A 16,660-nucleotide genomic window follows, 5' to 3' on the forward strand; every position below is an offset into this window, starting at 1 on the left:
TGTGTGAGTACACTTGTGTTACTGACGTTTTTCAAGTCCGCACATTTTCACAGGTCTTACTTTTAAATGGCAATGTTTTGGTTACTTTAAGGTTAGGGTTTTAATTGAAGGTCACTTTAGAGCTAACAAGATTAGGAGACAATTACCAGGTCTTCCTGAGCACAGTAATACAAGAGTATATATGCATGTGTGTGTTTAATTTGTCCATCTGTTTACCCCCAGCCAAGCCGAGAGCAGCTGATCGAACACTACCTCAACAGTACCCAGCTGGAATCCGCCTTGGACACGACCTTCATGGGGTGAGGCGAGGACATTGAACCCTGCTTTCTTTGTCTTGTGACAATAACACCCTTCAACAAAGCCATTTAGTCTGGAAGACAACCAACAAGGCATTCAAGGTCACACGCATTTGAAGACAATGCAGGTGGCGGCCCGTGTGAGGAGGAAAACATATTTCGAAATACTCCTTTCTTTCCTTTTTCCTTTAAAAAAATAAAAAATATATATATATCAACCCCCAAGGGATGCTTCACCTCAGGGTCTGGGTTAGTGTTTTTTCCCTTTGATCAGGATTTGCACATACGCATTTAACTGAGACACATTTTACACTGACATTGTCTCAAGTGAAAGACCACATTTATATTGAAGAGAAATCAATGTTTGAAGGTTTTGTTTTGTAAACTATTTCAAATGTTTTTGTGTCCAGTAAATGTGAGTCTATCTCCCCCTTGGATGACCTGGCCTTCGACATGTACCAGGACCCAGAGGTCGCCCACATCATCAGACTCCTGGACCAGAAGAAGCAGGACATGGTCCGGCAGGAGAAATACGAGCAGGCCAAGAATCTGAAGCAGGCCATCGCAGACCTGCAAAAGGTACTACTGCTGCTGGGAGGTAGACACATGTGGCTACAACACATTGACACCAAATATTTGCTTACATGGTGGGCAGTATGCTCTACAAATAACAGGATGTATTCTGTCTTAATGAGTTACTAAATGTCTGCAAAAGAACAATTCATATTTAAGCCCATTGGTTAAAACATTGATTCTTGCTATGTACTCAACACACAGACATGGTCTCAATTCCTATCATGTATTTTTGATCAACAAAGCAAATAAGCTTATTTCACAGAATGTAAAAACTGTTCATTTAAAACCCTTCTGTTAAAGATTTGGCACAAAGCTTAATTTTCACTTATCACTTATAATTATTTGTCTGGACTGTAAGCTGCCATTTTAACATGGGAAGGAAAATAACATGATGTCATAGCAACATCTTAAGGTTGGACTTTAGTATTGAGCTATGCCAGTTGTATTGTGTTATGGCGCCCTTGTTTCAGTACAAACACATACTTTGTGAACACACAACCAAAACATTTACTTAATATCCCTGGTTACTCAAAATACTTTTCCAGAAAAAGTCAGTTGACTTTTGCAAGAATTTCTTGGAAAAATAATAGTTAAAACAGAATATGATTCAACATAAAATACATCATCATTTCATTTCACATTATAGATTTTTTATAGAATATACTATCCAACAGTATGGAACATAGTGGACATAAACACCAACCATACTACAGTAGCTTCAGGATTGTGTACATTAAAAAAAAATATATCTTAATCCAATCTAATATTAAACAGATAAACACTGAAGGGGGTCCTGTGGCATTATGAACTCTATTATCATAAATCAAGTTAATTTAGCTGATTGCTTGTATTTTTCTGAATCAAGAACTCCTACTTCTATTTTGGATTTGCTGCTTTAACATAACTATCTAAAAAAAACTCCCTTCACCGCTGTTCTTTTACACCATGTTATCTCTATTTGCTTTTGGCAGATTGTTTTACTCTTTAGACAAAGAAGACATTTAGTTTGTAAGGAAATATTTTGGTTTCAGATATCTTCATCCGCTCACTTCGACTGATAATCATTCCTCTCTTGCAAATCTCAACTTTGCGAGGCTTGTATTTCTTTTTACAGATATCCAGTGTGATTTCACCACTGTTTGTAACAGTAGTGGTTAAACATTGTTCAGATTCCTGTCACCGACCTCCTTTGTATAGAGCGTTACCATGTTGACCATGAATTCTTAATAAGCCCAACAGCTGCAGTGACCGTCCTCGACTAGCGTATCACCAACTCCCAACCACCAGCCTTTCTGTACCTAGATAACACACACACACTGGCACCTTGTTAGCATGGCATATTAACATTTCACTCAAGGCAGTTGCCAAGGTAGTCATGCTGAAAATCCCTTGTCATCGCACCATCAGGATTTCATGGGATGGTTTTTGTCATCACATGATATCTTCGTGTTTATCGCGCCGTTACATTTATTTTCAATAACTACCGTCCAAGATCTTAGCATGGTTTTTGTCGTTACATGATATCGAAATAAACGCATAACGGAAAGAAGATTAGACAAAAAAAGGCGGAGAACTGGTCTGGTGTGTTTTTTCTATCTTATTCGGCCAACGTTTCTTAAATATAAACTGGAGAAACTGTGTGCCGAAACTGTGTGCCGAAGCAGTCGCGGACTGGCTATCGGGACGTACCGAAGTGGGCCGGTCGGGCCACTCCGATAGACCCACCTTGGTACCGGCAGAGGCGGACTGGCCATCTGAAGTTGCTTTGACAGGCGACAGAGGTCCACCGTTTCTCCGCAGCGAGGCTGCACCCACGGGAAGTGGCACTGTACCTTAACAATATAAAAGCTTGTATTTGCGTGCATTTCTTGTTCGGAAAGTGGCAATGCACTGAGAGTGGAGCGCCTGTAGGCAGGCTCCATGGACTGCGCAAAATGCGTACATGAAGTGTTACGTCATGAACGCAATAAATCATACCCTCGTGGGGGCGCGCTCATGTGATTGGCTTAGAATTGAGGAGACATCTGATTGGCTATAGATAGAAAAAATTACAAGTACGAATCTGGTGACCGTCAGGGGAGTCTCAAAAACCCACACACGAATGCACAGCGATCCGTGCACAGAAAGCGGTTTGTGTTTGCAGGTTCAGAGGTTTTAAACGGAAAACAAATATGTGAGGATCAAAAATACATATGTAAAACTTTTGTCTGTATTCTGTGTGCATGTGTGTATTATGAGACTGTTCTGAGCCCATAGGAAGTTTGCAAGTAAACTGGAATGCAATAATTTTTTCTTTAAAATACATGTGACTAACTTGGTTTCTTTCAAACTGTCTGACCTTGTGACTGTTCGTGTTTATCGCGCCGTTACATTTATTTTCAATAACTACCGTCCAAGATCTTAGCATGTTTTTTGTCGTTACATGATATCTAAAGAAACACTTGACGGAAAGAAGAGTAGACAAAAGGCAGAGAACTGGTCTGGTGTGTTTTTTCTATCTTATTTGGCCAACGTCACTTAAATATAAACTGTAGAAACAGTTTCCGTGGTATTGCATTGCTTGGCTTGGTGACTGTTCGTGTTTATCGCACCGTTACATTTATTTTCAATAACTACCGTCCAAAATCTTAGCAATTAACCATAAGTACAATCTTCGTCTTAACAAAAATAATCATTAGAAATAAGATCAACATTGTTATGTTTTTAATCACAAACTGCCATAAATCCATCAATCATGAGACCATGAGCAGTCTCAACAGGCCTGCTCTCATATTTACCTGTTTAAATCTAGCACTAGGCACAAAGGCAATTTTTTGTAGAGGCCAAACGGTGGTACTAAAACTTCTCGGTCAAAAATACTTTATTCAGTTGGGAATGTGTGGTCTGTCATTTTTTGCGTGAGACTCAGAGCAACTTTCATAGGAATGAATGTGGCCCGCCTCTAATGCTGTATCCAGTTCCCTTTATACATCCATGGTTTAATGTGTAGTGAAGGCCTCTCCTTGTTCTGCACTCTTCCAGGTAGGGGAGCGTTTGGCCCGTTATGATGTGGAGAAGCGATGTGCAATCGAAAAGGAAGACTATGATCTTGCCAAGAAGAAGAAGGAGATGATGGAGGAATACAGGACGAGCGTCTACCAGCAGCTGGAAGTCCACCACCTGCTGGACATGTCAATAGTAAGTAAGCATGTTTTATATGTTTTATAAATATATTTGTATTCAAGGTGTTGGTGTTGAACAAGAAGAGACATAAAGGAATATGGGGGAAATAATGACTTATCCTGCCTAAACTGAGTTAGTAACTGAACAGGCTGTTGTCCATCATGGATAACCCCACCCATCCTCTCCACCTGCAGCTGGACAGACAGCGGAGCTCCTTCTCCAACAGACAGCTGACGCTCCGCTGTCACAAGGACAGATAAAGGAAAACATTCCTGCCCACTGCAATAACACTGTACAACAAATCACCTCTCGCTGGCAGAGAACTCTCTGCTCCATAGTTTCTCTTGGAATAAAATCACACTGTACATTTTACATTTATATATTCAGTTTAATATTTAATATTCCATCTCTCACATACTTATGTAAATATAATACCTTGCTTTATATCTTGTTATTGTTAATTCGTAATTTTCTACTTTCTTGTTTATTTCTTGTCTTTTAATTTGTATTGTACAATGCCATGTCTTTTTACGCTGCTGCAACACAAACATTTTCCAAATTGGGATCAATAAAGTACTATCTTATCTTCTTCTACCTTTTGATCAGATCACACGTGTCGCAGATTCCTCTCCATCCCGGGAACCTCCCTCCCTTCAGCCTTCTCCAGGTCACTCTTCAGTTCCCACAAAATCCCTCATTTCAACCGACATATTTAGGAAGGGGAAGAAAAAGGACACTCCTCAGAATCAACAGTTAGATGCGGAAACTATTGTTCCCAAGCCAAGCAACCAATCTGACTCAACGTGTACCCCCGTTACTGTACCCCGGATTGATGTAAGTGACACTTTAGGAAATGCATCATAAAAGCATAAAACATGTCTGACACCTGCAGCATCTTGTCACACAGGCAATCAAAGGCTGTATTTATACTGCATATTTTAACAACAATCTAAAGTGGTTTACGAATAAACCTTAAGACATTGTAAATGAGCTTTTCCAGTCTTTACGACCCCTCAAAGCACTTTACATATACAAGTCAGCATTCAGCCATTCACAGCCATTCATAGAGAGGCAGGGGCTGCCATGCAAGGTGCCACCTGCTTAAGGGAAGTAACATTCCTTCACGTTCACACATCGTTGGCCATGCCATCAGGAGAAACTTGGGGTTAGGTATCTTGCCCAAGGACACGTCGACATTGTTGACTAAAGGGTCCTTCCAATTGTTAAAAACAGTAATTCATTAAAAGGCCAAGAGAACATATATATTATATATGTTGTTTTCCAGATATATTGAGCTTAAAAAATCTATAACAACAATTGGTTAAAGACAATATTGATGGTCTGTGATGACAAACCCACCCAAGGTTTTAATCCAGTTGTACACAGCTGTATCTTGTTGTAACAATAACCCAGCCTTTTGTAGCACCTCACCTGTCTTAAGCCTCTGTAGTGTTGGGAGATTATGACCAGCGGGGGCTTTTATGCTTTACTCACCACCTATTGGGACCGGCCCTGCTGCAGGTTTGGGTTTCACTATTTAATTAAAAGCGTGCAACAGTTCGCTGACTCCAGCGGCTGCCAACCTGGCCTCAAGGCAGGGCTTTCAGCCTGGTACCAGGCAGAGGGGTGCCAGTTGGCCCCGGGGCCGGCAGACGGTCCCGACCGGGTGGAGATTGGGTTTGTATGGACGGGGTTAAACAGTCATTGTCATCGTGTTGTTGATTGATCGACCCTTTCAATGATCAAATGCTAGTGAGAGTTAGTGAAAAGAACAAGGGACATGTGATGGTGAATTTTTCAAAAGGTTGGACATCCTTGTCAGACTCAAAAGTGTGGATCAGTTTTCTTTGGACTGTTAAACGGAGGTATCATTAGAAGAAAAAAAATGTTTTTCTACTATTACTTGATTACTTCATCAGTATCCAGGTTAAAAACACAATAAACAAAACTGGTCTTGTGGTCTTGTCTCTATTTTTATTTGATTTACAAACAGGATTGTATATATTTGTATTTTTTAAATGTTTTAATGCACATTCTTATTTTGATTTCTTATGTGTATATATATTTGTATTCTATTTATCTTTTATTTTAGTCTAAAATGAAGCAACTGTCATGAAACCCAATTCAACCCAAGATAAATGAAGCATTCTGATTTAAAATGTATGTAAATACCATATGTAATGCTTTAAATGCCAATGTACTGTTTTCTTGTGCTGACAGGTTATCTGTATGCCTTACGATGAGAGGCCGCTTCCAGTCCAAAGGAAAGACCGGCCTGTGGAGGTGTCTCTGAGCCCCACACAGCAGCTGTCACCCCAACCTGACGCCCAAAGGACTCCGCCCAGCCCTGAGATGAGCGGAGAGGCAGAGCCCCTGACGGAGAAGGCCCAGAGAGAAGCCATCCTTCCAATAGAAGTCTATGGAGAAAGACTGGTAAGAAGAAAAAGATGGAGAACTGGAAAAACATGGCTTTGCTAAGCTAACTAAGTGTTTTACTTTCTACACACAATTTTTTTTCTACATACAGTATGTGCTCAGAATAACGTGTGTTTTTTATGTATAGTTAAAGCCAGTTCTCATTGCTCTGTTTTTGCTGTCCCAGATATCTTTGAATCAATACGTGAACAGATAAAAAGCTTGCATTACTCAAAATACCAAAACCAAAGATATGTTAGAGATATTTTTCACTACACAAGCTTTGTTCACCAATGAATCGAGTAATTACCCTCCTTTTGGCTCTTTTTTGGTATTCATCAACTCTTGAGAAAAATACATAATAAGCGCGTGAATAAAGTTCTGTAGCTGCAAGATGGTCAGCTCAGTTTTCAGCTAGTTTCTAACATCGTCTTGTATTCCGTGCTGTCATGCGTAGGTATTGTAAAGTTGGATTCATCAGAGATGTTTGTATTGCTGAAACCTTTGCCTTTAGACGCTGGAATAAAGACTTAGGTTGAGTTGCGACATTTTTCACAATTATAGTCATTTTATCCATTGATAATATATGAAATAGTGATCATTTCATTTCAAACCTTTATTTATACAGATAAAATCCCATTGAGATCATTGATCTCTTTTCCAAGGGAGACCTGTTCAAGTAGTTCCACATGAAACATAAAAGCATAAACAGAACAACAAAAGGACATCACACAGCATCATTTACAAAATTATCCACATAAACAGGTACCAATAGCTTCTGATTGACTAGCATCCAACCGAGCTTTAAAAACATTTAGTGGCACCAGATTGTTCAGTTTCCATTTAATTTGCAGACTATTCCAAGACAGAGGAGCTGCGCATCTAAAAGCTGTCTTCCCTAAGACAGTCCTAGCAGTTGGCACATTTAATAAAACCACAGCATTCGATCTCAGGCAGTAGCCACTTACAATTCTCCGTGAGATCAGGGAGCAGATATAAGATGGAAGTTTCCCTAACATGGCTTTGTATATAAAAATGTACCAGTGACTGAGCCTCCGTACAGTTAGTGAAAGCAAACCAGCCCTTGCATACAGGGTACAGTGATGGGTTAATGCTTTACAGTTTGTCAAAAATCTCAGTGCACTGTGATACGCAGCATCTAACTTGACCAGGCAATTGGCAGGTGCATTCATATAGACCAGATCCCCATAGTCCAGCACAGGTAAAAAGGTCACAGTGACTAGCCTTTTCCTGGCCTCAAGCGAGAAACAGGACTTGTTTCTGAAAAAGAACCCTAGCCTAACCCTCAGTTTTTTTAGCAGGTTATTGACATGAAGTTTAAAAGAGAGACAATCATCAAGCCAGATACCAAGGTATTTGTAACAGGCAACAACTTCAAGTTTTGTTCCTTGCGTAGTTACAATATCTAAAACAGGCTCTGGTGTCTTTTTAGCTTTAGAAAAGAGCATTACCTTGGTTTTATCCACATTTAAAAGAAGCTTTAATTCAGAGAACTGAGTCTGAATAATGTTAAAAACAGCCTGTAATTTAACAACAGCCTCCTTAATGGTGGGACCTGCACAATACATCACAGTATCATCCGCATAAAAATGTAAAGTAGCTTAATCCACATTATCACCTACGCTGTTAATATATATGGAGAATAAAAGTGGTCCTAAAACAGAACCTTGTGGTACACCATTAGAAATGTTTAACCACTCAGAAGACAGTCCATCAAAATGAACACATTGGGACCTTTCAGAGAGGTAGTTCACAAACCACCCCACTGCAAGGCTGGATAGACCAATACTGAGTAGCCTCTGCTTTAAAATGAGATGATCAACGGTGTCAAATGCTTTGGAACGGTCAATAAACAGAGCTGCACAACTCTGCTTATTATCTAAAATACTAGTAATGTCATTTACCACTTTCATCGTGGCAGTGATGGTGCTGTGCTGCTTTCTGAAGCCTGACTGATGATTAGACAGGATGTCATTTGTACATAAAAACTCCTTTACCTGTTCACTCACTAGGCGTTCAAGAACCTTAGCCAGAACTGACAATTTAGAGATTGGCCTATAGTTATTTAAAATAGTTGCCTCCCCTCCTTTCAGTAAAGGCAAGACATAAGCAGACTTCCATACTTTTGGAATTGTATTTGTGCTGAGGGAGAGGTTAAAAAGAGAAGTAAGAGGTGGAGCAATAAAGTCTGCAGCTATCTTTAAAAAGAAAGGTTCTAAGTTGTCCGGGCCAGCCGGTTTCCTAGGATCTAGCTTAGATAAGGCTTCATGAACAACATCAACAGTAAAAGGGGTAAAACTGAAAGGGTTTTCCAGACCACGTTGTTCAGAGTCACAGACTGTGGTGTTTACAGAAGCAGAGTTAGTCACAGAATCAAATAGAGAACCACAGGACACAAAATGCTCATTAAAGCAATTTAGCATAGTGGCCCTGTCCGATATAGAGCCAGATGCTGTGGTAAGGCACGGAGGTAGCTCATTACGGATCTCACCGGTTGATATCGATTTTATTGCTTTCCAAAATTTCCTAGGATTATTTAGGTTTTCTGTGGTAACTGACAAATAGTACTTCGACTTTGCACTTTTGACATTTGAAGTGAAGCTATTCCTTAGCTGCCTAAAATGCAGCCATTCTATCTCTGAGCCTGATTGCCTAGCCTTTGCCCAGGCCTTGTTTCTCTCATGAAGGAGACTGGACAGCTCAGCAGAAAACCAAGGATTGTCTCGTCCCTTTACTCTAAATGTACGCAGGGGTGCATGTCTATCAATGATCTCCATAAAACCAAGATAAAAATAAGACCATGCGGTTTCCACATCAGCACACAGATCGATTTTACCCCAATCAAAATAGAACAGATCATGCACAAAACCCTGCTCCACAAAATGTTTTGTGTCTCTCTTAATGATAATGCGAGGTTTAAACTTTTGGACCTTAGTGTCCCTAATTGTGGCTACAACACAGTGATCGTTCAGATCATTTGCAAATACTCCCACAGAAGAATATTTATGGGGAACATTAGTTAAAATTAGATCAATTAGGGAGGATTTATTAGGGGACTTAATATTAGGGCGAGTAGGACTGTCCACAATCTGAGTAACATTCAATGAGATACAAAGGTTTTTAAAATCCTCTGACACTGTAGTTAACCAGTCCCAGTTAAAATCTCCAAGTAGCACAATTTCCTTGTAGTCTAGTTGTGATAAAAGATTTGCTAGTGAAGACAAGGAGTCTTTGACAGCTGAGGGGGGTCTGTAGCAACCCACCACCATGACCTGTTGACCCTTTGCCACTTCTATATTTAAGGCTAAAAATTCAGATTGCTTACTGATCGATTTGGAAACTAATGTAGTTGCACTGAACTTATTCTTAACATAAATTGCAACGCCACCACCTTTATTAGGCCGGTCGGTACGATACACATTAAAACCATTTAAGGCAATGTCAGAGGCCAAAATAGACTTATTTAGCCATGTTTCAGATAAGACAATGACGTCAGCGTCAGTCGATTTTGCCCAGATACGGACAAAATCTAGTTTACCTAACAGACTGCGCACATTCAAGTGGATGAAACCCAACCCAGACCTAGCTTTAAAATCAGCAGGAGTAGCGATCTGACTATTACTACTGGGCGGACCAGGGTTAGGTTGTACATTTCCTGACAGTAATAACAACAACAAAAACAGGCATCTTTTCCTCTTAAGCGACACACATACATTGTCATCTAATTTAGAAACACCGTAAAAGTCTGCGAGAGTGTGATTAGAGCTTAAGAAGCAGTCCTGAAGAACCATCAACGCAGGAAAATAAAAAAGACAAACATATTTTGTCGAGCAGATTGACTGTGACAAGGCAACCGGTAATTGTTTGAGCAACACATCCGAACCTTTGCAGGGGATGCCCACTGCGGGTGGCAGAACAGACCTGAATCCAGTAGTCTTCTCAGAATGACTAGAGATCTTCTCATAGTCCAAAACAGTTAACAGGCACAGCAGAATCCCGATATGGGCCATTTTCCCAGACCAGCAGAGCATCCGGATAGGCGTGCAAGCAGGCCTGAAATGTGGAGGCGCTCCGTTCTCCTCGCGATATCCCCGGTGCAGAACCTCCTCAGTACAGCAGGATAGGCGAAGCAGGACCAGCTCGAGGCGTAGAGGCGCTCCGGTCTCTCAGCGATATCCCCGTGGTAAAACGTCCTCGGCACCGTAGAGCACGACAGGTGGAGCAGGTGGATACAGGCCTCCGCTACAGCAGGTGTAAAGCAGGCCGCAGCCCGAACGCGAAGCCGCTCCGGTCTCTCCGTTACGCCCCCCGGGGTAAAATCTCGCCAGGACAGCAGCACACGACAAGTGGAAGCAGGTCCCTGCCACAGCACAACTGGGCAGGTGGAAAAAGGGGGCCCAAACAACAACGTGCAGCCGCTCCGTCTCTCCGCGACTTCCCGGGAAAAACCTCCCCACAACAGCACAGGTGCACAGGTAAACCTCCTATCCCCGCCGACGGAAGAGAGGCAGCCCTGCCCCTCACTTTCCACGCTCCGTGAGGCGGATGAGAAAATGTGCTCCGCTCGCGAAAATGCACTCCGCTCGCTCTGATCGACGAGTGTAGAGTGACGATGGGTGACAGGCTTCAACACCCCTAGGAAGGCAAAAAGCTGAGGTACGCTGAGCTCGCAGATGATGGGCGATTCCGTGGCTGGGAAGCAAAGGTTCAGCCAGATGAGTTAGGCTGCAGAGGGTTTGTAGCAACATCTATGACGAGGCTAATCAGTGAGGTCGGAGTAAGAGCCACAACCCAAAGGAAAGCCTCTTGAGAACTGCTGAAAAAGGCAGTCAGTGGCTCTGGAGGAACATAAATGAATCCACCATGGCCCTCAAGTGAGTAGATGGCATTTAGGGGGTGAGCCTGGGACGCTGGGATTTACTGCTGAACCCTCTTGAGGTGTCGTGGGCCTATCAGCGAAACATCGAGGAAAGAGTGCGCCCACTTGATAACCCAAAGGATTCCATCCCACACTTGATCATCCTGCAGAGTCCAGGTAGCAGCATGTCTCTAGAATGCAATCAAAGCATATTACCACCTACTCCTACATAAAAGATTTAGCACAGCTTTATGGAATTATTTTTTAAAAACTTTTGTTGATTTGGCAATTAGTAAAACAGGCTTGTATTAAACCATTTCTATACGGTACACAGAATTACAGACATCTTTATCCACATCTACCCACATAGCTGACATTTGTGATATCTTTTCGCCGCCTCTTTACTTTTCCAGGTGGCAGGGGCATATTCCAGAACCTGGTGCTACAGAGAGGATGCTCTCCTGGCTGTGTACAAGAAGCTAACAGAGCTATCACCCACCACCCCCAAGGAGGATCTGAGAAACATGACTAGAGCTGCAGTCTTCCTGGTCAAGAAGGCCCTCCTGGATAAAGTGTCATCTGTGAGTAATGTCCTCGAAAGACAATTCATTCTGCTGTGAATTGAATTAATGTAACAGAAACTAAAGAAGCCTCTTAGCCAATAGGGATATATTTACTTTGTCAATGTCGAAGTGTTGTTTAAATCATGTACTCTGGATTCCTGTTGCACAGTTAGATCATAAGCACACACTCTCTAACATGCAGAATCCTAACAATGTTCCCCCTGTCACGACGTATACAACCCTAGTTCTCTCTCCCAGAGCTGGCTTCCTTACACAAACACTGTTGACAAGGATGGCCTTGTAACCCCTTGCTAGAAGTCGTCTAAGGCTTGTATGGTAATGAAAAGTAGCGCCACAATAACTGTAGTGATTTATTTTCTTGTCTTATTGATTCACAGAAGGCTCCATTAAGTAGTCAGCGGGTTCATTTTCTGCTCCACAAATGTGCGTTACTTTAGTTCGTGTCATATACGCCTTTCTCTGGCAATTCAGTGGGATAAGCTGCATGTCATGTTGTTACACCCTGGCTATGAAATAAGCACAGCGTGTTTTATAAATCCCTTTCCTTTTGAAGATCACCTTGTGACCACAAAATACCACACATCATTTTAATCTATTGCATCATTTAAGTGATATGGAGAAAAGCAGGTGCCTGTGCTTCCCGCTGTAAGGCCACTTTCTTGTGGGTGGATTTATTAATACATATGCTTTTACTTTAAAAACCTTATGCTGAGATGCTGCTCCAACAGTCCCGCAATTTTAGATCTAGACTACATGGGGATTTATAATTTAATTGAAGTAAATTAGTTTTTCCATGTTTGTATGCACCGTGATAATGATTAGCTACCAAAAATAACCTATATAGTGATTTATTAGAAGAGAACCAAGCATCAGACATTCAGCACTCCCATGATTCCCAAACGGAATGGCCCTTTGTTTCATAACCACATTTTCCCGCCACTGCGCCAATCTGATTTAGATTGGCAGTTGAATTTCCTTAGATCAAATAGTGAACTATTTGGTGCGACCCCTAGCATTCACTACTGATGTTTGTCCCTCTCCCTCTGCATACCCACTCAGAGTAAACATTGCAGAGTCGAGCCTCTCTGCTAATTGATCACCCTGGTGCTACCTTTTCTTGGAAAGTCTACTCCATTTGGAGCTAAACGTCCCTCCGTCTCTCCTCAGGTTTTCAACGCCTCCTTGAAGGTACTGCGACTGCTGCTGAGTCAGCTGATCCCGGGTCTAGGCCGGTCTGAGGTCACCCACTGTGTAGATCAGGCCTGGCCCAACCTGCTGGCCAGGACTGGGGACTCAGCCAGCCGCGTCCGGGGCACGGCCACTGCCTTCATACAGGTATTAACACACGGGATTAACATGTTGATTTACATTAATTTGCTTCCTAGCTTTGACTGAGGAAAAGATAAATGTGCAATATCCCTCTCCACTTTCTTCCCTTGTGTGAAGCTCTGTTGGCACTTTTGCCTGAACATTTATAAAAATCAGCACCCTCATTATCTTTTACGCCATAAAACAATGTTAAATCTTACTTGGTTCTTGGTGATAATCTTATTTTTTAATGGTTATTATATGCCATTTAAAGGGATTTCTTGACGTTCGATTTTCTCACACACCAAAAGGGCAGAACACCTGTTATCTTGTAGCCTAAACAAAATGATTTAAGTGACCATCCCATCCCCTGAGGCAGTTATAGTTACCAGGACAGCTTGACTGCAAACAACTACGCACCAATACAACCAAAACAATATTCGCGCACCATAATCACATGAATACTTATAATGAAGTATTTACAGTGTAAAGGCAAGTTAAAGGAGTGAGAATAAAGTACACATTTTCTAAGGTGTGCCATTGAGATCCAAAGCCATAAGGATCTTCCTGCTTATTTTTGGGTCGAGAAGTACAAATACAAATGTTGTTAAATGTCACCAGCTTTACAGAGTGAAGTTAGTCGAGATTTGAGAAAAGACAGTTACAATTATGTAAAAAAATTATTCTGAATCAGTTATCTTATTCCAAAATATAGGAGATTTTGTTAATTTAAGCTTCTTAATTTGAGAATTGTAGGCGGTCTAACTACACCAATGAGAGACATAGCTTCTCTGTATAAAGGCATCTTTATTTGTTCATCCTGTACACCTGAATCTCATCAATATTTCATTTTGGCGCAGATGGGTAAGTAACGTTGGGTTACGTATGGTAACCCTTGCCATATTAGCACAGGCGGAGCCCTCTACTGGACTCTAGGGGTACTACCTTACCCTGCGAGCATTCTCTCACTGAGACTTCTATAGACATAGCCGGCCTTGGGCGGGCCTACCTGAATGCGCGCGCATCACACGGTATAAAAGGAGGCCTCACCTCCTGACCATCATCCTACACCTCTCTTCAGCGAGCGGAATAGGACAGACAGTGCCCTGGGTAGAGGGCTCCGCCTGTGCTAATATAACAAAGGGTTACCATACGTAACCCAACGTTATATCTCTCACAGGCTCCACCCTCTACTGGACTCTATGGGTACAGTGGGTGGAGCCGCGATGTATACGCGCACTGTCGTCCAACAACAATATTCCACCCTACTGCCCCTGACCGGCTTTTATGGTCAGCAGCTGCTGCCCCACATTCTCCTTTAACCCGGTTGTAACCGAGGAGAAATCTGGGCTGTGGCTGACAGAGCACACCCTGCTGCGCTTACCTCGCAGAAAGTGTGCTCAAAAAACAGTACCGGGGGACCCCCCCCCCCCGCCCATAGACGGATGGGGAGAGCCCCCTCGGCCCCGAATGGGCTTACTACACGCCTGCCTCCCTGAATCCCTAAGGATAACAGGGAGAGCATCAGAGCCCACGTCCCACACTCAAACACTGACCCCGTGCAGAGTGTGTGGACTAAAGTGTGGAGGGCTACCCCCCTCCTGCCTCTCGGCAGGAGGAGAGTAGTCCTCCAGCCCTGTAAGGGCCCAGTGCGCCCCCCCCGCCCCTCCCGGGACCCTCAGAAGGCCCGAGAACAGCGAAGGCGCATTACTTCCGGGGAGGGGGTCAGATGCCAACTGACCCACAACCCCCCTCCCCCTACCAGTCCTGTGTTGCCCCCGCAAGCACAGACGAGGAGAAAGAGCCCGACATGTCCAAGAGATAAAACCTTATGAAGGGGCCTGGCGTCGACCAAGACGCCGCTGTGCACATATCCTCCACACTCACACCGTTGGATAAGGCTGTTGACGCAGCCACAGCCCGTGTGGAGTGTGCACGAACCCCCGTGGGGCAGGCTCTCCCTGCCTGTCCGTAGGCATGTGCAATGCACTCGCAGAGCCAGCCTGCCAGGCGTTTCTTGGACAGAGCTTTCCCGATCACCCCGCCCCCGAAGCACACGAACAGCTGTTCGGTGCGTCTAAGGGCAGCCGTGCGCTCCACATAACATGCTAGCGCACGCACCGGGCAGAGGAGGTGCAGTTTAGCTTCCCTGGTCCCACCATGGGGGGGAAGACTAAAACCCCCTAACTGAATAGCCCTTGACCTGAACGCACTCCTTAGGCTCTTGGGCACAAAGGAGGGGTTCGGTCTGAGTGTCGCGCCGCTCTGGTCACCCCGAATCTGTAAACAGCTCGGGTGCACCGACAGAGCAGTTAACTCGGACACTCTTTTGGCTGACGTTAAGGCAAGAAGCAAAGCTGTTTTCCACGACAATGCTTTCAGAGAGGAGAGCTCCAGAGGCTCAAACGGCCCCGAGGCCAGAGCCTCGAGCACTAGGGGCAGGTCCCACTGTGGGGTGGAGGCGTGCACTACTGGGCGCAGCCTCCTGACCCCCTCGTCCTGCCTCATGGCAGGACGAGATGGCTGCTGCATACACTTTCACTGTTGAATGTGCAAGCCCTCTGTCCACCAGTAACTGTAAGAAGGATAAAATAGAGCCTAACTCACAAGATAGGGGCTCTATTCTCCGCTCCTCACACCATCGCTGGAATCCTAGCCACCTTGGCCTGTAACAGGCTGTGGTGGATCCAGCTCTAGCTGCCTGGATAGACTGAATAACACTATCAGACAATCCACCCTGTCTCAGCCTGTCCCTCTCAGGAGCCAAACCTGGAGAGGACGGCCGAGAGTGGGTAACGCTCCGATTGCACCTGCCTCTTGAGACATCGCCCCCCAGAACTGGGGAACCGCCCAGGGCTGGCCCACCTTCATCTGTGTCATCTCTGAGTACCACGGTGCCCCAACGCGATCCGGAGCCACTAGGATGACTGACAGACGTTCTTGCCTCACTCTCCTCAGGAGGGGGAGAATGAGACGCAGCGGTGGAAAGGTGTATAGCAGCTTCCTTGGCCATGGCTCGTGTGCAAACGCGTCCACCCCCAAGGGTGGGTCGTCGCTCCGAGCCACGGAGAACCACAGGGCACAGTGGCTGTTTCGCCGGCTGGCGAACAGATCCACTTCCTCTCTCCCGAACTGGGCCCAGATTTGCTTCACCACCCTCGGGTGAAGCACCCACTCGCCTGGCAGGGGGCCGCTCCTCGACATGAGGTCGGCCCCTCTGTTCTCCAGTCCCGGGATATGGAGGGCTCTCAGAGATAACACCATCTCTGAAGCCCATAACCACAGTTCCTCCGCTGTGGTCAACAAGGCGGCAGATCGAACTCCGCCCTGCCTGTTGATGTAAGCCACTGTGGTGCTGTTGTCGCTCCTGACCATTACATGCCTCCCTTGAATTAGGGGCCTGAAATGCTGGAGGACTAACACTACCGCCCGTAGCTCTA

General features: G+C 44.1%; 1 protein-coding gene across 3 annotated transcripts in view; it reads left to right on the forward strand.

Moving 5' to 3' along the window:
- The window catches only part of cep104 (centrosomal protein 104), a 68,817-nt gene that overhangs the window by 14,994 nt on the left and 37,163 nt on the right, over window positions 1-16,660 (forward strand). For all 3 annotated transcript variants that reach the window (XM_034086635.1, XM_071203827.1, XM_034086636.2), the window contains 7 exons: window positions 223-299; window positions 707-875; window positions 3,894-4,049; window positions 4,641-4,868; window positions 6,255-6,467; window positions 11,742-11,909; window positions 13,080-13,247. In XM_034086635.1, the coding sequence (XP_033942526.1) occupies window positions 223-299; window positions 707-875; window positions 3,894-4,049; window positions 4,641-4,868; window positions 6,255-6,467; window positions 11,742-11,909; window positions 13,080-13,247 (1,179 nt within the window). The remainder of the gene's footprint in view (window positions 1-222; window positions 300-706; window positions 876-3,893; window positions 4,050-4,640; window positions 4,869-6,254; window positions 6,468-11,741; window positions 11,910-13,079; window positions 13,248-16,660) is intronic.

This window comes from Pseudochaenichthys georgianus, chromosome 7 (genome assembly GCF_902827115.2).
Source record: "Pseudochaenichthys georgianus chromosome 7, fPseGeo1.2, whole genome shotgun sequence".
In the NCBI taxonomy this organism is placed as follows: domain Eukaryota; kingdom Metazoa; phylum Chordata; class Actinopteri; order Perciformes; family Channichthyidae; genus Pseudochaenichthys; species Pseudochaenichthys georgianus.